Consider the following 23785-nt stretch of genomic DNA (forward strand, 5'->3'; position numbering starts at 1 on the left):
CTTTGGAGTACCCATTTCTTTGACGTAATGTATTTAGAGGTAAATTCTGAACCCAAAAGACCTGAAAAAAAACTTTTTACATTTGTCCTCTTACATTGCATATATTTTTAAAGCTATGCAAGTTCCAACAGAAAAAGTAAAAAAAAAAAAAAAAAAAGTGCTGTTTTTTGTGTTTAATAGCTTCGAACAAATCTGAAATTTAACTTCATATGACTGCTGTGTTGCATGTAAATGATCACTACATTATAGCTGAGATGGGACATATAAAAAACTCAAAAAATACATTGCCTGGAGGTTTGCAATGAATTGTTCCTCATTTATTCAGCAACTGCTGCATAGTGATTGATTTAATACTGTACAACACAGGAAATTAGCAATTAAAGGCTTCCATGCATCCAGCATTAGATCCTACAAATCCTGTTAACCACAGAAGCACAATTAGAAGAATAAGAGGAATCAACAAAACTAAAAAGTGCTTATCGTAAGCTGTATGGAATTTGTCCTTTGCTGAAAAACATGAAAACTCTGCACAGATTGCACACACAAGAATATTTAATGTAGGATTATAACTCAATTAACACAACTATTTCTCTGATCCTATAATTCTAAAGCATTTTGCTGATGTCTGTGAATCCCAGGCTGTAACACAAATTTCTTTCTGTTCTCCATAATATAAACTCACGTTTTATGAAAAGAATATTTAGCCTTCTGTCTAGGAAAATAATCTTCACAATGTAGGTAGAAAGATACACTACTGTTCTAGATGAATTTAAAATAAGGTAAACTAAATTAACATATACAACACTAAATGTGAACATCATCCATATATACAAACATAGCATTAACAGTAAAGCCTAACTCATACCCTTGTTTGTTTCAGGAGTGCTTGGACCATGCCCCAGAGCACAGGGGAAACAGATTCCCAGCCCAGCACGAGCCATGCCAACCCAGAACCGGAGGCAGCATCACACACGAGGCTGCACACGCAAGCCACACGCAACTGCAACCTCAGACTCCCAGCCAGCCTGGAGATTGCTGCGCTGTGCCTTGCTACAGGAATAAACATGCCCTTTCTCCGCTACAACGTGAACAAAAGTGCATCTACACTACCATTAACCACGAGACTGTTTTGCTTCAGATTTGTCAAAATTAATTTGAGTTTCCTGAATTTAGCAACAGATACAGCATTTATCTAGACCAGGAGAAGAGAAAAAGGTTATATAAACTTTGCTGACATAGTCAGACAAATTAAGTTGTTAATCCATGCCTAAACAAAAGGTCACTATTAGCTCAGGGTTAACTAAAACTTCTTCACTAATCTCTGACTCAGTTTGACCTCTCTTCTTAATTGTAGAAATGCTTCCAGTTAATATATTGGTTAGCTGTGTTTACATCCCCCACTTCTGTAGTTTCTTGCCTTGCAGCCCATAAATCAAAGACAAAATAACTTCTTCTATGACTAATTAGAACCCAATTAGCTCCAAGTTGTTACCTAGAGTAGAACCAATATTAAAGACCAATATTAAGCATTTTAATCTGTTTAATGAAGGAGGCATTTATGAACATGAAGAAAGGAACATCAAAACTTTTATTTCACTTTTTTTTTCTCCAGATCATAAAATACTACTTCACAAAGCTTGTAAAAATACCCAATTCTTCTGCTTCTAGCAATTCCCATTAGAAAGAGGTACAGTTATGTCACTGTTAAAAGAGAAGAACTAATTAAAGAACACATGTAAATCTAATGGACCTGCAATCACGTTGGTAGCTTGTCTCTAGACATAATCATTTGTCATTGTATCATACTTCTTACAGGGCTGTTTACACTGTGCTTGTTTAATTCCTTTAGAATCATAACCATCGTATGGGCACGATGTATCCACATCCATAAAATGTTCCCTGCAGCAGAGGAGTAGTTTTTGCTCATGTAGAAGTGAAGCACCTGAGTTATAATTACAAAACACATTTGTCCACATGCATTTTTTATTTAAAGTTGGAAGTGTTCAGGTTCTGGTAAAAACATATGTGGGCTTAATTTAAAAATTAAGTTTGAGAGAGAAACTAAACCTGACTGCATCATAAAATGCATATAAATTTATGAAAATTAATTCTAATAAAGTAAGAAATAAAAATCTCAAAGTTAAAAAGAACTATACAAATAGCATGCCTTATGTTCATCTGAACTAAATAATATAAGAAATTACAGTTTGAATATCTACTGTAATCATATACTGAAGTTAAAATGCTTAGCAGAAATTCAATATACTTCTAAAGGCTGAAGCCCTACCATTCCATTACATTCATATTCCTTGTCTTTTCATACTGATAAAAGCTTCTCCAAAGTAAATTTATCCAGTCATATTGAGGATCACACTTGCCACCCAAAAGATAACATGGCTAAATTATATTCAGACTTTTCTTCTTCCTTTCTAAAGGAAATGAGAATGATCTTCTATCATCTGAACAAAGGCACCTGGCCTATTGCAAAACTGAAACAGCTTATCCATTACTGTTTGTGACACTGGTAGACAAACTCTTGCCTATGAAAGGCCTAAAAGTTGTTTTATTACAGTACAGTCAACTGTTTGGATCAAATCCAGATTCATATTCATTTGCTAGCTGCAAATAAATCCCACTGTACTGTCAGTACAGTTTTCTTATATTTTAACATTATTCACCAAAAGCTCCATTCTTCTGAGTTTGCGCTTATTCTTTGGCATTGGCTTGTCATATAAGCCATTTTTGAGAAGATGCTCCTTGCTGTGATGGATCTGGGCACCATGCTGAAGCTGGAAAGAGCATAAAGCTTGAAGTGGACGGAGTATAGTCTGCAGAAAGATCAAGGGGTGGGGGAGACAAAAAACCCAACCTTTCAGTAAGCTATTTTAGAGACATCAATTATTTCAGGTTTTGTATTCAAGGACTACTCAAAAATGCTGATAAAATATAATTTGCATGATAAATGCTGATAAAATATAACCTTTGGAGACTCAGAAGGCACAGCAGGGTAAGAGATATACTAAAAAAAAAGCCACGTAGCAGACATACATCCACCTACCTGCTGTCATCCCCTACTCCTTCCCTGGACCCACTCAATCCTGACTTCAGTCCCAGGCACATTACTGTAAGTTACGGCTTTAACTTGACCTTAGCAATGGATTACAATCAATTACTGTGGCTCAGCCAACAAGCTGTAGTAAAATAAGTAACAATAACTAAGCTGTTTGTGCTTACATGAAAATATCTTGAGGCAGGATTTTAGAAAGAGAGGAGGGACTCATGATCAAGGTAGTTTGACTCCTGTCCTGGAGAATGGACTGTATCCCTGCTTCTGCCCACTGATACTATGTAGGACTAATGAAGCCACACAAATCAAATTTTTCTCAAGTGGTTCTTAATCGTAGGTTCTTCATTTTCTGGTTGCCTGACTCAGTGTCACGGGGCCTTATGTGCAGATGTGTAAAGCAATCAGAACATAACTGCAGTCAGCAGGAGCTGATTTTCTACCAAGTAAAACGTGACTCTTGTGAGCACACAGTAAAATCAAGTGACTTATACTGGGCATCAAACTTAAGTGCCCATTTTTAACTTCCATGGCTCTCAACTTCAGTTTGCCATCTTATATGCTGGGAATAGCACTCACTTAATTCAGAGAGGGTGTAAAAAAGTGCATGAATCTTCATGAAGCTCTTGGCTATTGCAACATTTACAGAAGCACCTTTGAGAAACTGATAATTTTGTCTTTGAAAAGTAGGCTGGGACAATTCTGAGTGGTAGGGATAAAACAGAAGACAGGACTGCGAATTGTAGAGACTAACAAAACATTCACCCTGGACCTGAATACGACGGAAGCTCTAATGAAGGAAAAATACTCCAACATTGTCCTAGCAGACCAAAGAAAAAAGTAAATATACAAAATCCACTTTAATTTCAGTATTTCTAATTTTTCATGTGTTTAACTTTTACAACAAATAATTATCTTTTTTTTAAACATAAAAGCATATGATAGTGACACTGCCATAAAAGATACACAAGTTTCTAGAAAAGTTTCTTTACGCAGAGTTCCAATTTCTGAGCCATATTTTTTTGTGTGGCCACACATTTTGTCCCAGCCTAGTTCTAAATGCAACTGATTTAATGTCAAGGTGATTCGCTAGTGCCACAGAGGCAGACGTGAGGGTGGCATACTCTACAGTATGCCAACTGCAGAAGCAATGTTTGACCTGGGAACCTTTTTCTGATGGAGAAGGATACGAGCATCCCAGGGTGGACACCAGAATGTAGTGAATACACAGATAGGCTGTAAATCTCTTTCACAGACCCTTCTGTACTACATTCTGTGCACAAAATCAGATTGTAGACCTGGGTCTATGTTGCAAAACTACTCGTAGGTCTTTTTCAAAAGGCTTATTAAATTGATATTACTAACGTTAGCAATGAAAGATTAAGAAGGACATTATCTTAATAACCTCTTCCATCACAGACTAGTGGGATCACAACTTGCAAAGAAAAGGCTAATGTCCAATTAGTATTCTTTGACCTGGGATAAACTTAAACTCAAGAACTGTTAAGTCCCAAATTTCTCCAATGACGTGTTAAGAGTTGTGAGCTGGCTGGGAGGAAGACATAACCCAGTGGCCTGAATTCCATGGCTCCAGAAGTGCAGGAGGTCAGTGGGACAGGCTTACAAAAGCATTTTATCTTTGAGCTAGCTGTGAGGGGGGTATTCAGATCATCTCTGCCATCTAGTTTTTGCAGAAAAGAACAAAATACTTTCCATGCAGTAATATACACAATTGCTTGTCTCCAACTGGATCAGCTTTTGGGCTTATGAAAGTCAAAAACCATCTTGTGGTGCTTTGACTTCAGAGGATCACTTAAAAATACGGATCGATTAAAAAAGGTAATGGTTATTTGACTCCAGTAAATATTCCTCGACCAACGCATGCTAAATAGGAAATAAATCCTATCTGACTGCTAACTGAATGAAACCAAATTTTAGAGTCTAGCACCGGTTATTCTCAATGACATTTGTCAGCCCAGTAACTTTAAATTCAGATCTTAACTGAAGAAGTTAACCACAAATTTAAAGGTAGTTAAATACTTTAATATCCTATGCAAGAGAGATGGAAACTTTAATCATAGTAATCTCTAAATTTTAAGTTTCTCACATCATGGAAATACTCTTCCTTTTTAACAAGTTGCATCCAAGGGTAGTTTACAAATTCCCAAGAGTCTTAACAGATAGTACCCAAAGTAATACTGTTCCCCATTAGTATAACTGAAGGGATTTGTGAAAATATCTGAATGTTTCTATGACAATTTTGTTCTCAACCGAAGTAAATAAACATTTTAAGGTGTGCATACGTATACACCACCTCCTAACATCTATCACAGGATGTACGATTTAAAATTAATAAATTCTCCTGACTTCAAGTGGCTTCAGATTTTATCTACCATCAGGAAAAACACAAGAAACTCAACGGCACAAAGCCTTTGAGACCCAGCACAAAAATTTCATTCCAAGCACTGCTTGCCACATTACTTAGTACCAGTGAATCACTAATTAACTAAATAATCATGTTTTTCTGCCTTCATAAAAATTAGACATCAGAGTGATTACAGGCTATAATCTCTGCCAAGTTTACGAATATCTTCTTTTGCTACAAAATACTAATCATACTTTAGACTGAGTATAACTTTAGTAACATGAATGCAACATGTAAATTCCACACATTACAGCAACTGAACAGTTGCTAACAGTTAAATGTTAATTACAGTTAATTATCATAGTACATAAACCAAAGCAGTTTCAAGACACTATAGTTAAGAAATACCCAAAAGAAAACCTTTTAAAAAAAGAAAACCAATCTTTGCACTATTTGCCCTGCAATATATGCAGTAGTACTTCTGTTTGTCTTGGGCTACATCTCCAACTGTCATCTCTACAAATTTTTAATCTGTATTGTGGCAAGCATAGCACATATTTGGTGCCTTATAAACCAACTTTTTAAAAAAACGTAATGTACAGACGAAGAGAATCTGAGTAATTCTTCTCATCATATTTAGAATTACAGAAGGAATTGTGCAAGAAAGTAGCATACGATGAGAGAATGTGACGGGAGAGAAGAATGAGGTAGAAATAAAGAAGGAACTGGACTGCTAAATTACAAATTGTGTAAAAATACAAGAGAGAAAGAGTGAACAGAAAAGACAAATGGAAAAAAGCAAGAAGAAGAAAAGGAATACTGAGTAACAAGTACAGGAAAAATGAACTCAAATCCTGAGACTAATGAACCTGAAGACTGCACAGTGAAAGCTTTTAAAAGTCGAAGAGTCTGGGGAAAGCATTAGACAACTAAAGAAAAAGAAGGAGGGGAGGAAAGAGGGATTGAGAGAATGAGCTGGGAAGCTGCAAGTTGTTTTCAATAATCTATCTATTACTCCATACACAAAATGAGCTACCAGGGTAGAACTGGTCTGCAAGAAAAGTTGACTGCATTCAGCTTTGACAGTCATTGCAGCACCAAATACAATCTGTTACAGGACATGATCTGACCTTAATTGGTACTTTAAACATAATCACAGCAGCATTTTTATCTGTGAATATTGCCCAGTTTATCTTCAGACAACTCTTTGTGGCAAAAGAGCCAGTCTAATTCCATTAAAGAGCCAATCTAATTCCATGATGGGATAGAACAAAACATACCGTATTAGAATATTGAAAAGAGAAATAACAACAAAATCATTCAAGACCTTTGTACCTAACAAGTTCCCTCAGCAATTTGACAACAATGTTGAATAAAAAGCAGAAAAACTATACAGACTTTTGGAACACAACAAGAAAGAGTCACAGTAACCTGAACACACTTGAGTTAATAAGCATCTGAAAAAAAAAATACTTTCTATTGGTACATTCTTGGTTTAGTTTGCTATGCATGAAAACCATTACAATGTCATTAAGATTTTGACTGTCAAATGTAATATTAATAGCTAAGTACCTTCACTGTCCCTTTACTATTCATAAAAGAAAAACTCAGGTGTTTAAAATTACGTACCTCTTGTATACTCTTATTTTTTTCCATGATAGTAAGAGCAATAGCTGCACATTCAAGTGTAGACAGACAGGTGTTTGTTGGCTGTGTACGAATCACATATTGACTTGAAATGTTGGTTTTTAACTGCACCTGAAAAACAGCAAACTCTACTAAGATAAACAGGTCAGTACAGTAAACAAGATACTTCTTCTAAGTAAAATACAGCCCTTTCCCCTCTGTGGTCAGTTGTCTTCTTTCCTTTTTGCTGTCCTGTCTCTCAGTAGCCAATGACCTTATTATACGTTAAGTATAATACCATAACACTGTCCTGGTTTCAGCTGTGACAGAGTTAGTTCTTTTTAACAGCCAGAAGAGCTCTGTGTTTTGCTTTTAGTCTGGAACTCTTTAGGAGAAGAATGTTGACAGCGCACTGATGTTTATAGTTGGCACTGAGACATCAAGGATTTTCCAGCTTCTCAAGTTTTGCCAATGTGGAGGAGCATAACAGGATAGGGGGAGCATGGCCGGGACAAAGGGTCCACAACTCCCCTTATGATTTGAACTTAGATTTAGGATTGAGGGCCAAATTGGCCAATGGAATATTTCATATAATGCAGAGTCATACCCAGGATAAAGATGAGGGTTAACGAGAAAGAAGGGCTTTTGCTCTTCTGGGAGCTCCCATTCTTGGAGTGCTCTCTCTCTCTCTCTCTCTTTTCGAGCTTCTGGCTCATTCGGGATTGCAGTGTTGGGACTTACCTGTTTCGGGATCGTTAGTCCAGGACAGGACGGGCCTTGGTGATCACATGGTGAGCAACTACACTGTGCATCACTTGTTTGTATATATCATTATCATTACCCATATGTATATATTCATATATTAGTAGTAGTAGTATTAAAATTGTTCTTATCTCAACCCACGGAGTCTCTTTCCCTTTTCCCCTTTAATTCTCCTCCCCATCCCCTGGGGGTGGGGGAGGGAGAGCAAACGACTGGGTGGAGTTCAGTTGCAGCCAACCTAAATCACAACAAACATTCATGTGTTGCCACCAGACACTAGAACTGCACATTTGTTACTGTACAATCACATAAGGAAAATACAACTGTTTGTCAGAGAAAGACAGCGAAATTTTAGCACCTAACTTCAATTGCCATAGATACCCTATAATGAAACTAACATTACTCACCTATGCTTGTTTCATTGCACAGTCTAAACAGACACACAATCCCATACAATGTACAATGACTGTATAGTCACTGATGCGATTTACCTTGGTTAAATACTATTTGTCAAGTTCTGAATGAAAGACTTTGAGAAATTACATTTCTTCATATAAGATACTAGGTTACTGATTAGAACTATTTGCTTAACTTAATCATGTTTGAAAATGATTTATTGGCTCTGCCTCATGTGATAACCACTCTATACCACCTCACAAGTTAAAGGATTTTAAGAAAAAGAAATTTCATTCAACAACTACACTGCCTGTTTCATCAGCTTTAAAAGTTTTTACTGAGTTTATAAACAGATGCTGAAACATCATAGAATTTGCATTATTAGGCTTTGTATGAAAATTCAGATATTATTCTTTCATTCCTAAATTTTCTGTCTCCACATATGTTTAAAATATAATTTGCCAAACAAGTTAATGTTTTAGCAACATTGTCACAATTATTGTTTCATTTCAAAAGAAAAAAAGTCATACAGTACAATAAACCCTAATGAATTATTATAAAAGAGCAATTATATTTTATTTTTCCTTCATCTCAAAAAAATGAATGACTGTTTGTCATGGCCATCATAATATTGATCCCATTTTGCTCGCCAGAGGTTTTTTCAGCATTCCTCACTTCATTTAGTATTTTCAATTTTCCCATTTTTGCTTTTATTTGTAATACTTCAATTCTTTTCATCTTTTCTACATGCAGTCACTTATTCCTAAAAGTTCAAGATAGCTCATTTATAAAAGGGAAACTCCAAGCTGCTGAAGAAACATGAATGAATACGATGAAATTCCAATGCTTTATGTGATCCCAATGTAATGGGAATTAAAAATACATAAATAAAAAGAAGAGCACAAGAGAAGAGGAAAGCCATTCTGGAGAGGACAAGTAAGTTAGCGATAAAAGTTCACTATACTCAAATACAGGAAAAGACTGAAAAATGTACCTTTGTGACAGAAGGTCCTAAGTTGTTTATTTAAGGAAATTTGTTTATTTAAATGCTAGTCTTGTTATTGGGTAGCCTTGAAGGACCAAAACATGCACATTTTAGAATGTTTTCAGTTTCCAGTAAGGAGTGTTTAGATGGTTTGGAGAGATCACTTTCAACAGCCAAAGAATACACACTTGGCTTGAGAAATTAAGAAGATGAATGCATGGTAGTTGTATAAAGAATACAGCATGCTAACATTATGTTTTTTGCATTCTATAAAAATACATTTGCATTCTTTTCACAACTATAATACTGGAGGTGCCATTTTAATTAATTTTAAAATCACAGCTTCCAAAATCCATTTTGTCCCCTTGAGTCAAGATCAATGCTTTTGCTATGTTAAGGCTGCTTACCTGGAATGCATTGTAGTTTTAGTCAGGTTATGCAATTACCAAATGTTAATTAAACTGAAAACGCACCGTGGTTTCAAAGCACATAGAAATGTATCTTTCCTGAACATACTTACTATTCTTAGATATTTAAAAGTAATGGTTATAGGTGATGAAATACAGTTATTTCCTGCAAATTCAATGGTCATCTCCATTTAAAACTCATTTTCATTTTCTGCAGCTATTCAGTGTATTTCTGCAAATGAATTGGCATAATGTACGATGAATTACTCAATGAATGCCTATTAGTTACTATAAAGCTGAATCTGATTTTATATGAAAAGCCAAGAAAGTTGTAGTAGTTGATTATTCCACACCTGCGAACTCAGAGTCTTTAGTCTCTAGCTCTGTACTCTTGACTGTCAAAAGAAAAGAATTTATACCTAGCACCTCATTAGCAGATTATATATATTATGCTATTATTACTGGAAGCCTATCATACAATCTTTATAGTCATACCATAGAATTTTTATCTACTGTATGAAAGATGTTAACAGTTACTTGGATACTCAACAGCAAATTCAGTCCACATGCTGGGGAACAGATCCAGGGCAGATTCAAAAATTAAGCTAGTGGATACATGCTAGTCTTTATCAACTACCTTCTTCAATCTGGTACTGAAAAACCAAGTGAATAAATTGATTTAGGAGAGAAAATGTAGCATGTGGGCATCAGGGTATGTAATAAAATGCAAAAGAAAATTAAAATGAAATTAATATTTTCATTTGCTGTTCCTCAAGGCTTGCTTTGTTTTTAAGCTCCCTTGACTGTACGGATCTCCATCATGACAGAGTAGGAAGTTATTTCAAGTATACAGAGATTTACACTGGAGAGAGCTTTTAGTCCCTGCTTAGAAATTCCTAGATAGTTATTAAAAACCAGGGTAAACTCAGTCTATTGTTTCTCCAGCACGTATCCAGAGCAGCAGAGCACAAATGTATCCACACTTTTTCTCAACAGCTGACAGCCACATTCTTCAAAAAGTCTCTCTACAGACGTTGAGAGAAACCACCCCATGAACCACCCGCAGGCACGCTGGCTTCCCCCTCCTCGGACATAAACAACATCTTGAGGCTTTTTAAGGATCTAGGAATAGTTTTGTCTGCTGGTTTTTATACTTCATTTCTTGGGGATCATGCTGAAAAACTTTAAAGATCATCAGCGTTCCAGACAAAGGAAAATTACCCATGTTTGCAAGACAACTTCTATGGAAGAAAAGCTGCCTGCACTCCGCCTTACACTGTGGAGCCAAAAAGTCTCTAAGTGCAGCTCTCAAACAGCTGACATTGTACAAAAGGGCAACTTTCTAACAGTAACAGCAACCAAATTTCTTCTTTCCTGGGAAGAGTGTGAAAGGATGGAAACAAGTAGTTCTCATCCATTTTTCTGAACAATGACATATTCACTGGGATGAGATGAACACACCACAGGGAGCATAGTGGTGGAGGTCAGAGGAAGAATACCTGCCCAGGACAACTCCCTGCTCCAGTTTGTCTCTTAGGCTTCCTCCAACAAACATGCATTTTACCCTATTCTTTACTCCAGAGAGGCACAGTATCTAAACAAAAGATCCTTAGTCACCTGAAATACAGTCAGCGTAGCCTTTGTCTGTCACAAATTCAATAGCACAACTTCTCTCATTTTCAGCCAAAAGGTCTAAAACTTGCCTTGTCTTTTGTGGAGTTAACAGTTTCAGGTAGGGTATTGCAACAGTCTCATCAAAGCTTCTGCACTACCTAGATAGAGTAATTCTTTGTCTGTCACCTGCATATCCCAAATCCTGCTGAATAAGCTTAATTCAAAGTTATGGAAATGTTCCTCCACAGTTAACAGAAATAAAATCAGGTGGTCTTCTTCTTTTATTACCCTGCAAAAACTCTTATATATACTTATTCTAAGTATACATAAATATCCTATTTAAGTACATTTAAAAACACTAATCATGATATTTTACAACCACTTCTCCACAAAAAGATAAAGATACCATGATGCAACAATTTACTTTTCTTTTTTTAGTTGTCAAAGTAATTTGCAAATTATATGCACACTTCCAGTTGCTAAGAAAATACAGCAATGTCAAGCTGAAAAAACAGCAGCCTATTTAACACCACTCACCAAAATAAACAATAGCGTAAGACAAAAGATGGAAACTATCTCAACCAATTCAAACTAAAGAGAGGAATTTAGATAAGCTGAAAGCAATTACTCACTGGAATTTAGCCAAGACACTGAAATTAGAGTATCTATTCTCTTTGTAAGTGCAAGGGAGTTTGCGGGCTCTGTTTCCAAACCCTCAGAAGAATGAAGCAACACATACAATCAAGTTTCATTCCTATGCGTAACTCAAGACCAAGCATTTCCAAAAGCCTGAATGTCAGCAATTCTCATAAATTGTTACATTAACTTAATAAACACTGGCTTCTCTGCCAACGCACCACCCTCTTAGCAAATGCCGTAGCAGTAAAAATATTTGAACCACAGTAAAAATAGTGACCCTTCAGTCTTTCTCAGGGCTGAGTTCTTCTTCCATGCCCCTTTGGAGATGCCCGGGGCAAATGACAACCCAGCTGATCCTGATCAGCTGCTCAGAACTGACGGAAACAGAAGTGTTGCCTTGATGGGGTCAAAGACCTGCTGTTTGAAATCTTAAAAATTTAAGTCAGTAAAGACGGGCAACTGATTTCTGCTCCTATTTTAACTATTAGGACTGCAGCTCTTGCAGAAAGCTCTAAGTGCTGTCCTCAGTACTCTCCTTAATGTCAATATCCTTATCTTTTTAACTTCTCTATGACAGTTTATTCATCCTTACTCATACTAGCTTTACTCTCCACACAGAATCCAGCATTATGGAAAATCACATTTGGAAAAGAGTGCATCTCCAAGAACACAGAAAGGCTATAAAGTTAGTATGTCTGTCTCACAAGGCACACTGAAAAATTCTTGATTTTGTTTTCTGTTTTCTGCAACTAGACTATAGACACCTCAAAACAGCCAGAGGAACAACATATCCTTCCATTGGTTCTATGAAAAACCTAGTACATATTTTAAGATGTCCTCTTTTACTTATGTTGATAGTGTCCTTATAAAATCTGAATTTCTGTTTGGGAATTAATTTGCTCAGTTCTCAGAGAATGAAGTAAGCAAGTACCATCCGTTATCTTGCTTAACATGGGCAGTAGTTATTGTTCATACGTACTGCTACTTCAATAAATATCTTTCAGAAAAAGATATCATAGGCCTTTTTTTTTGAAAGGAACAAAAAAGGCACATAAAAAACTATAACAAGTACAACCGCATCCTGCTATCTAACCCATCATACTACAAACTAAAAAGAAATTGCTTTTAAGGTGCTGAAAACGAAAAGCATTTTCTGTGTGCTACTGCACAACCAACCTCAGACAGAAAAAGGAGTCAGGCATGGGAAAGGTCTTTCACTCAGTATCCAGTTGGCACAAGCACCTTTTACCTGTAAGCCAAACCAAACTATTTGCTAGATCTTACAGAAATTTCATACAGTCAAATAAAATTACCCTTGTGACAGAGCAGTTAGCCTGAGTAAATTTAGTCTCAGCATGCTACTGAAATTTAAACCAAGAATATAAATAAGTTATTTTGTTCAAAGCCTTGGCTTTAATTTAAAGTGACATCTTAAGAGCACTCTGTTTCTAAATACTGGAGGGAACAACTGCCATGCAACTGTCACAAATGGATAGCCTGAAAGAGTGCATAGATGTCACAAAAACCTCTGTCCCCTTTGCATGTCTTTCGATTGAATATTTAGGCATATCCATGACATTCATGTGTATGTTCCATGTAAAATGGTGAAAAAAGTCATAGATTATATTGTGACTTTCAGGTAAACTCAAAGAAATTTGTTCAATCTCTGAGGAATGAAAAAAAATTTTGCACATTTTCTTGGACAATTTCCAATGAACCCCAAAACCTCTCTCTTTGGGTACCCCACAAACCCTTTGTCTCAGGCATTTTATGGAGTCAGGTTAGACTCCAGAGTCTTATCACTACAACAAGCCTCAGGATATCTCAATGCTGCTGTGATGGGAACTGTGGTAAATACATAATATTCCATCTTTGCAAGAGAAGCACAGTTGCTTCTGCTGAACAGTGGCTGTGTCTTGGTTCTGTCTACTTAAGCTTCTTTCAGCCTGTGCTGAAGAACCTGAATTTGGAGTTACAATTCAGATCAGCGCTTTCGCAGGTCAAAACCAGAAGCCTTCCTACACCCTTATAAAACAGATCTGTGTAAAAGCAGTGGCCAGAATTTCTTTCATCAACTATGTTGTTAATGTATGAAATACATTAAACTTCTATGCACTTTCAAAAATGCCCTTTCTTTCCTTCTGGAACCAAAACAATTTAGGAACCAGATTTTATTGCTGTGCGGTACTACGTGTTAAAAGATAAATGGTGCCGAAGAAATCAGTTGAGCTCCTCACTGAATGACTTAATATTCATCATCTGAATATAATCCTATATGATGTCTCTTTTGAAAACCGCCTTTGTATTTCCTTATGTCTCTTTCCTGTTACTGTATAAACAAGTTTGAAAGAAATAAATATCCTGTAATTTAATACATAGAAACATATTTGATAACAAGTCAAATATACGGGAAAAAATATTTTTTAGTGTTTCACAATATTATGACCTTTCTTTCAAAATATCTTTTTCATGAGGACAACTCAGACTGCACCAAGTATTTCTCTATTGTGTTCCTTGCTTTCATTTTTAGACATAGTTGACTGACAGGAAGAGAAATTAAATTGCAAAAGGAATATGTCCTTCATAGACAAAGATTCTTCTATCACATTCCTAAAGAAAATTTTTGGAGAGGGGAAAAAAAAAGAAAAGTAAATTTGGCAAAAACCTCCCCCACAAGTATACGCGATTTCTCCATCTCACCGCTGTCAAAATTTTAGAGTGTTCCTACAGTGTTTCAGCCAAATTTGTTCAATAGAGATTCTTTCCTAAGCATCTCTATTAAACATTGAAAATCCTGGGCAAGGAAGCAATGAACATAAAAAGGAAATACTGGCTTTAAAAAGAGAATCGGAAAAAATGCAAAGCTCTTATGATCATACAAGATAACATTACACTTTCCACATGTGAAAAATTGTGGTAAATGAAGCAAGGCAGAAAAAAACACTGTAACCAAAACCCACTACCAATAGCATCATTTATCTGCAGAAGACAAGTTTCTCACACAGCAAGCTTCCCACTTCATAATTCAGCTTGTGTAAAGACTGGAGAATTTGATACATAAACATGAAACTTCCATTTATTAAACAATTGAAAGAATTGCAAGCTAAATACCTACGAAAGTTACGAAAGAGCAACCAAAATAGATACCTCACTTTTCTAAATATATCTGTAATCTAATCCATGTGTCTATATCAATCATCTTTATACATGATACTATATGAAGTTCAGGTAAAATTCAGGTTCCAAAGCACAATTTTTCTTGCAGGAGAACCAGCTAATTCAAAATACTTAGTATCATGTATGCAGATTGTTTTGAGAAAGTCCAACAACCACCTAATAATTCCTAAGGCTACATTTCTCTCTTTAATGCGCTATGAAATCAAAGATCTACACAAAAACACGGAACAGTTTGGAGTGGCCTACTTAGCACTTCATTTGTTTTATACAACTATTTACAACAGGCCCTTCTTCTGCCTATGCAATCATTTCTGAAGGGTTTTACCAAGAATCTCACTATATTTTGTCCGAGGTTTGGCTGGTATAGAGTTAATCTTCACAAGAAGCTGGGAGGGGACACAGCCAGGAGAGCTGACTCAAACTAGCCAGGGGAATATTTGATACCATATGACGTCATGGTTAGTACATACAATAGAGGAGCTGTCCGGCGGAGGGGCATTGCAGCTCTGGAGTGGGCTGGGCATCAGATTCTGGTGGTGAGCAATTGCATTGTGCATCACTTGCTTTGTATTGTACTTTTATTAGTATTATTGTTATTATTCCTTCTCTCTTTGTGCTGTCCTATTAAACTGTCCTTATCAGAATCCATGAGTTTCACCTTTTTCTTCCAATTCTCCCCCGCATCCTGCCGAGGTGGGGCACTGAGTGAGTGGCCGCGTGGTGCTTAGCTGCTGGCTGGGGCTAAACCATGACAGTCCTTTTTGGCAGCCAGTGTGGGGCCAAAAAGTGAGAATTCAACAGCTTAGCACTCATCACATCTTGCAAAGTCAAATAAAATTGCCTGCTTTTTAAATTGCCAAATAAGGTAGTAGAAACACCTGTAGACTTTAGAAGCACCACCAAAGTAAACCGTGTTTTTGAAAGTTATTTCAGATGCTTATGCCTATCTGCATCTTTTGAATCTTTTTGAATGTTACATACAATACAGAAGGGCTAAAATTATAGAATCACAATGTTTCAAACCATTTCCCATTATGTTTGTCATCACTTACGCTATGCATAAAAAACATAGTATGAAATAAGTGTCCACCCCAAAAGAATTTTGGAAAATAAACCTATGCCTACCTGAGAATCTTTTTTTTTTCAAAAAAGAAAACAGCATATTCAGGCCTACATTTAATACACGAGATGTAAACAGTAAGTACGTATAAAAAAAAGGAATCATTTCTTCAGTATTGCTGCTATGGAGAAAGTAAGTATCTAACTAACTAGATAAGTAACATGAACTTTTACATTAATGGAAATAATCATCAGTAGAAGTTATCTAAAACAGCACTTTCTAAGGTGTCAAGACCAGGCTGCTGACCATGACAGATAAGCATCAGCCTCCAGTGCTGGAAGGAGATTAAAGAAAGTTTGTATGCAAGTATCCTGCTCCCTTGAAAGACAAGACAGTGAATTTGATGTCAGGAAATAACCTGAGCTCACTAAATCACAGTGCAACTTTAGGCAAGCCACCTTCCTTCTCTGAGCTCCAAGGTCTCTATCTGTAAGATGATATTTACCTGATGCTGTAACGCACTTTGAAGGCTGAGGGAATGGATGATGGAGAAGCAGGAGACAAATCAGAAACAGTACGTGCTGGTACTGGAGATAAGAGGATATTTTTGTGATATTTTTCTGATATTTTTTTTGAGATGCATTTCTGATACTTTTGTGCAATATATTTTTCAAAAAGCTATGCAAATGGCAAGGAGAAAAAAGCAAGCAAGAATTACGCAAATCTTTCTTACAGATAGGGATAAAAGAAAAGCAAGGTTCCCTTCACTATTTCCCCAGTGTTTCTTGTATGAATATTTACAAGCACAAGAAGCACTACAAAAAAAATCCAAAAAGTATCCTATAAGTATGCTATCCTTAAAGAAAGTAAAATAGTATGGTCAACAGTTAAAATAGATAACTGAAATAAAGTCCAAGTGCAGACAAGCTGTAGTTCTAATCTAAACATAGCAGTTCAGATTCCTGTGAAAGAAAGCAGCCTGAGGCTGACCCCAATGGCTTACATAAAACTAAGAGCTAAAGGACAGTGAAATTCATTCATAGATTCATAGATTTCTAGGTTGGAAAAGACCTTAAAGAGCATCGAGTCCAACCATCCCTAATCCCCATTAAACCATATCCCTAAGTAGATCATCCACCCTATTCTTAAACACATCCAGGGATGAGGACTCAACCACCTCCCTGGGCAGCCTACTCCAGTGGCTGACAACCCTTTCAGAGAAGAAATACTTCCTAACATCCAACCTGAATCTCCCCTGACTAAGCTTATACCCATTTCCTCTTGTTCTATCACCCAACACTAATGTAAAGAGCCCTTCCCCCACCTCCCCACCATCCCTTCTCAAGTATTTGTAGGCTGTAATCAGGTCTCCCCTCAGACTCCTCTTCTCCAGGCTAAACAGCCCCAACTCCCTCAGACGCTCCTCATAAGTTTTATTTTCCAGCCCCTTGACCAGTTTAGTTGCCCTTCTTTGGACTCGCTCCAGGAGCTCAATATCTCTCTTAAAGCGAGGGGCCCAAAACTGGACACAATATTCCAGGTGCAGCCTCACCAGTGCCGAGTACAGGGGCAGGATCACTTCCCTGCTCCTGCTGGTCACACTATTCTTGATACACGCCAGTATCCCATTGGCCTTTTTGGCCACCTGGGCTCACTGCTGGCTCATATCAAGCCGGTAGTCAACCAACACCCCCAGGTCCTTCTCCGCCAGGCAGCTCTCCAGCCACTCTTCCCCGAACCTATAGCGATGCTTGGGGATTTTATACCCCAAGTGAAGGACTCTGCACTTGGCCTTATTAAAGCTCATGCCATTGGCCTCAGCCCAACGTTTATCCAGTCTGTTCAAATCCCTCTGAAGGGCCTCCCTACCCTCGAGCAGATCAACACAGCCTCCCAGCTTGGTGTCGTCCGCAAATTTACTGAGGGTGCATTCTATCCCCTCATCCAGGTCATTGATAAAGATGTTAAACAGAACCGGACCCAGCACTGAGCCCTGGGGAACCCCACTGGTGACCGGCCTCCAGCCGGATTTAGCCCCATTTACCATGAAAGGAAAGTCCTGACAGCTAAGGCAAAACAGAAGATAGGACTGACCTCGTAATATTTGGACATTTTGCAAAAATAATTGAAATACCATCTGGTTATGGTCTCAGGTTCTGAAATTGCAGCTTTTTACCTATAACTAAGGAACGACATAATACTGCCATTACGTTATGTAAAAATAATTATGCTTAAGTATGAGTCATGCAGGGCATGCCTGACTCTTCATAAAATGACGATGCATTTTTATTTAATTTCCATGCGTTGTAATTTTTTGTATTTAGAGAAAGAAAGATCCAGAAGTTATTTCTGGTAATATCTCTCTTGCTCTGCTTACATTTCAAAAATGAATGTCAGGCAACAGATCAATATTTTATGCAGCACTATTCTTTTAATAATTAATATCACAGGAAAGTGCTGCAAATAAATTCAGTCAGTGAGCAGAGTACAGATCTAGAGAACGAGGTCATGAAATGAAGTAAGAAAATTTAATTACTTGTATTGTCACAGCCATTTAACTTTAATTATCTGCAAATACCAGAAAATTGAAAAGGAAAATTAAATATCTCTGTGTCAAAAAGTAGCATCAACACAATGACGTTCTTTGGAATCTACTTTTGCTTTCTCTGGTTTCTCATTTCCTTCTTGTATGTAAATAGTAGTAAGCACTTCCTTGGAAAAGGAAAAGGCAGTGGAAAAAGCTTCTGAGAAGAACTTTGGCAAGGGCAGAAGGGAACATGTAAAGAAAGACTAAAACAAGGAAAAGCCTTCAAATAATCTAGTTACTTGAAAGGAAGCTCAATCAAATCGAAATATATTTCTCATTTACTTTTTACAAAGTGTTCATATCCCACAAGAACTTCAGCATGGGCTCAATAGTACGAAATCTGCAATTGTCCCTGGATTGTTCTAGCAACAAGATATTCAGACATTCAGTGAAGAGTTGAACAATAATTACAAAAGAAATGGCAAAGAAATAAATTAAAAGCAAAGTGTCTGTCCAAGAGTGAAAATAGCATACACTTCTGACATCTGGAAAATTACTTGAGACCTTTCAGTCACAAAGAAAATGTCACTGTGTTGAGAGGTAATAAATACATACTTATGACCAGAAAAATGTCAAAGTGGACCAATGTCATTCAAATTAACCTAAATGTCAGAAGGACGGACTCCTTCAGATTGCTCAGCATCACATCTCAACTGTCCATAGCATCCTGACCCAAGGCAATTCCCAGTTCCCTCCCTCTGATCTCAGTCTTCTCAAACAGCAATTTCTGCCAGTCCTAACATAAAACATTTTGTTCTTTAGGGTCCAAAATATTTCCTTGAGTGTTTCAGTTGTAATGCGACAGCAGCTAAAACCTGAACACATTGAACATTCCAGAATACATAATAGATTTTAATAATTAACTTTACCTTTCAGTCATTATACAACAGAAGATGTGAGCTACTTACTTAAAGGAAACACATTTTCTTGCTACATCAAAAATTACTCAATTTGAAAATTTGACTCAGAAACAAAAATTTACTATCAAAGCTCACAGAGACTTCTACAGCCTACAGATAACCGGGCTCTTCTATGGTTATTAGTAAAATCACCGTGTCAGACAAATATAGATAAAAAACATTTACAGAAAAAGACAATGAAAACCAGGTATTTTTCTTCCATTAGTATAAGGACACATGGTTGAATGTATACCACTTTCTGGGACCTACATGACTACAGTTTTCCCCACTGCAACCGTTGTTGGCTGGTCTTCATTGTCTTGTGTTCTGATTTGTCTCCTGCCTGCACCCCTGACTCATCCCTGTGCCTCTTTCCTTTGCAGAATTAAACTGGGCATTGTCCATTTACTTAAGTTCTATGGCAAAATTTTATATTTAATCTCTCTCTCTCATGCAAACTGGAAATTGTGACAAATGAAAACAGAGATAAGAAAACAGAAAGATAAAAGGGAGGATAAAAGGGGACTATAATATATTTACCACCTGGCATTATTTATTATTTGGTCCTCATATATTCACTTGCCTAAGTTCCATAACTGTGGAGGATGAAATAACATATTTTTCTCTGCAGTTCACTGAATAGAGATTTTGTAAAAAAAAATTCAGGAGACCAAACATCAGAAAAGGATAAACTAAGATACAGACAAATGGTAACAGTGATTTTTGCTACCTTGCTTGCTCATTTGTTCTGGGTGGTTTTTGAATGCAGATAAATGGATGTTTTTATATTTCTGTTTTTACATTAAATGTAATCCTCTCCCAGGGTGTTCAGCGACTTGCCTATTCATCTTAAACTGTATTACACTCATCTCTGTGAGCACTAACTGTATTAGAAGGAAGTTTTTAACCTCCTCTAGAAGGATTTCAACTAAAAGTCAGGTTACATTTTAAAATAGTTGCTTGCCCCAGCAAAGAAACTCTTCTGATTTTTGGAAATGCTTTCAGAAACAGACTGCTGGTCCTTCTTTAATCCTCTAGGCTTGAAAACGGCAAATTCTCAGATAAAGTTTTATTATCTAAACATAACATAACTAGACCACAAAACCCACTTTCTGTTAAATATCATTATAACCGTTCACACGCTATGAACCATTACAGTTTGTCTATCAACTCATTCATGACTTTACCTATCATTACTGGAAAAATAGCAGAATTCATTTCAGCTTCTGCCCAACTATGCAAGCTGCCAATTTTGTATTGACAATTCCAGCATTGCTGCAAGTTGAGTTGCTGGCAGAAGACCCTACTGCCAACTACAATTCGATGTCCTACACCTGTTGACACTTCTGCATTTTATCCTGTCTGCTATACACTTCGTCTTAAACCAGATGGCATTTTATAATTTGTTTTCTAGCATCTAATCCCTCATTTTTCCCCATGGGCTTCTCCTACCTAATATCTCCAGTGGCAACACTAGAATTGAAAAGCAGGTGGATCCCTAAAGGAACAGCTATTTTAATTTTGTTTTGAGCTAGTGTGTTTGAAAAAAGATCCTTTACCTTGCTTTCCATACTCCAAGTGCAGTGTCTTCATTTCTTACTGCTGATACAGCGCTTAGTGAGGTCCTGCCAATAGTCTGAGCATCCCTTGATGGGGACTGACTCCTACCGAAGGAGGATGAAAATGCTCTTCCAAAGAGTTCCCAGGATGAGAGCATTTCAAGCAAGTTGCTTGACAAGACTTACTCTCAGGCTCCCCTAAGCATGCTCACCCATCAGAGAAAGCTCAGAAACCATGGAGTCAATCTATTAAGTGCTACTCACTTTGCACAGCATGAAGTTTTGTCGAGAGCAACAAGGTAAATTGGCAAAGAATTCCTAAAGCAGATGGTAATGTGACTGACTTTGGTGAAAGATCAAAACTCTGGAAACTCAGGCAGCAGTTTGTGTTGTCAACTGCCCAGGCATATTACAAGTTGATCAGTGAACAATGGGAAAGGAACAGATATGCACAAATGTTTCATAAATATTTCATCACAGTCTTCCAAATTGTAACATTCAGACTTGGCCCACGTTTCTCAGAAGCTGAGAATAAGGAAAAGTTTCCTCTGCCCAATACATTGCCAAAATTCTTCTTCACTGACTGTAGCTCAAGACAGCATATAACCGTGACACTGGAAATTGCCAGGGGCTCTTCAGAAGACAGCACATCAACTATGAACTGCTAGTAATACTTTTAATTAACCAGTTTATGAGGTCAAAGATCATAGCTTCCTGTCATCAGTAACACCTTTTGTAAACCTTTCTTTTCTATTGAAGACAATGAAGTATTTTGTGGGATTTTTTGAGTACTTTGGTATTTTAAATTACCAATAAGCGTTCTTAACAACCCGACTATATTGTTTACAAACTGAAGCCTATTTAGCGGACTGTGCCCATCTTATGCATGGAGTGAGAATGTTAGACAAAGGTCAGACAGAAGGGAGTAAATCAACTCAGCAGGAATGATTCTTTTATAAATGCAGTGCTGAGTACAAATATTTGTGTGGTACCTTGAAACTTTGCAGCTTATCGCCACAAACAAATTCATAAACAAAACTCCCTGAAGGCCTTGGCTCAAAACCACTGTGTTTACCTGCAAATGTGCAACTCATTCTAGTAGCTTTATGACGATGCATTTTGCCACAGGATTCTTAAGATCTCATATAAATATGAGTAACTGGCTATAAAACAAAGGTTTAAAAAGGAAAGCATATGGTAGCATTTACCTTACCAGCTAGTAGGTCACATTTTTTTCTAGTTCATTTAACAGTTCATTTCAAGCCCATAAAGCTCCATAACAAAGAACACCTAATTCAACTGGAAAAATGGGGGAAAATGAATTTAAGAGAATGTTTAATTACTCTGGGAAGAATTTGGCTAGGATGTCTGAGCTAACAGCCCATCACTCATGGGAACACATCATAAAAACCTTGGGGTTTACTTTGTTTTGTTTTGTTTTGTTTAAATGAGCAGAAAGCACTTCAGCAAAACAGCATTTCCACCAAGACAGGCTCCCTAAACTCATCTTCCCTGAGTCTGATGAAGTCAGGAAGGCACCTTCCCACTTTGCCCACGAGACAGAGGTACACTGCTCCCTAAGCTTTCTGAGCTTGTCTTTGAGTCCTTACACAGTGAGGTCCCAGCAGGGAGATGACGACCTAGAACTTGTGAACTAGAAATTGCGCATTAATTGCCAGGGTTTGGTAGTGGGGGGCAGCAGGTCAGAGCACGGTGGGAGGAGGTGCCCTGTGCCATACACAGCTGATTACAGATGGCTCTACAATGGACAGGTCTTACTTCAAGCCCATGCCCTGGTGGTGGCCTGGAGCCTGAACCATCACTACAGGAAGATCAGGACCACTTAGCAGTGCTGGGGAGTCCAGCCAACAGTCTATGTTGGAGCAGCAGGGCACTAGCAACAGCTCAGCTCGGAAGGGAACCAGCAGCAAGCAGTGTTCAGGTGTGGGAAGTGTGGGAAGCTGCTGCCCAGGCACTGTCAGAGAGTGGGGAGCAACTGTCTCAGATGGGCACCCCAGCATCTGGGACAGGAAAGCAGAGGAGCCTGATTGTGAGTTAACACAGACCATTCCAGCTACAGTCCTTCATTCAAAAGACTGAAATTACCTAAATAAGGGAGTCCCGCAGCCACTGCCCCAGGGAGATGCCTCTGCAGTGGTGTATTGGGTTTAGGTGGCCAGGTTTTGGGCAGGGGACGGGAAGGCTGTAGGAGGGCTTCTGTGAGAAGACATCAAGAGCTGCTCCCATGTCAGACAGAGCCAGTTTTAGCCAACTCCAAGACGGACCCATCACTGGCCAAAGACTAGCCTGTGATGATGTTGGTAGTGCCTCTGGGATAATGTATTTAAGAAGGGGCAGAAAAAACTTATTGGTCAGTGAAGAAGTAGGGTGAGGTGGTGCCCCAGGCACTGGAGCAGAGATTCTCCTGCAGCCTGTGGTGAAGACCATGATGACATAGGTTGTCACCATACATTCCATGGAGGACAACAGTGAAGCAGATCTCCACCCTGCAACCCATGGACGACATCCACTGCAGCAGGTGGATATGCCATGAAGGAAGCTGTGATCCTGTGGAGAACCCACACAGGAGCAGGTTCCTGGCATGAACTGAAGCCCGTGGAGAAGAGTTCATGCAGGATCAGGTC

General features: G+C 37.8%; 1 protein-coding gene across 1 annotated transcript in view; it reads right to left on the reverse strand.

Moving 5' to 3' along the window:
- Positions 1 to 2630: 2630 nt before the first annotated feature.
- DTWD2 (DTW motif tRNA-uridine aminocarboxypropyltransferase 2) overlaps positions 2631 to 23785 on the reverse strand; it is a 121866-nt gene continuing 100711 nt past the window's right edge. Inside the window, exons 5-6 of the mRNA XM_086629865.1 lie at positions 7059 to 7187; positions 2631 to 2828 (exon numbers count right to left, since the gene is read on the reverse strand). Coding sequence (XP_086485991.1) covers positions 2658 to 2828; positions 7059 to 7187 — 300 coding nt within the window. The 3' untranslated portion in view covers positions 2631 to 2657. The remainder of the gene's footprint in view (positions 2829 to 7058; positions 7188 to 23785) is intronic.

This window comes from Tauraco erythrolophus, chromosome Z (assembly GCF_009769465.1).
Source record: "Tauraco erythrolophus isolate bTauEry1 chromosome Z, bTauEry1.pri, whole genome shotgun sequence".
NCBI classification, from domain to species: domain Eukaryota; kingdom Metazoa; phylum Chordata; class Aves; order Musophagiformes; family Musophagidae; genus Tauraco; species Tauraco erythrolophus.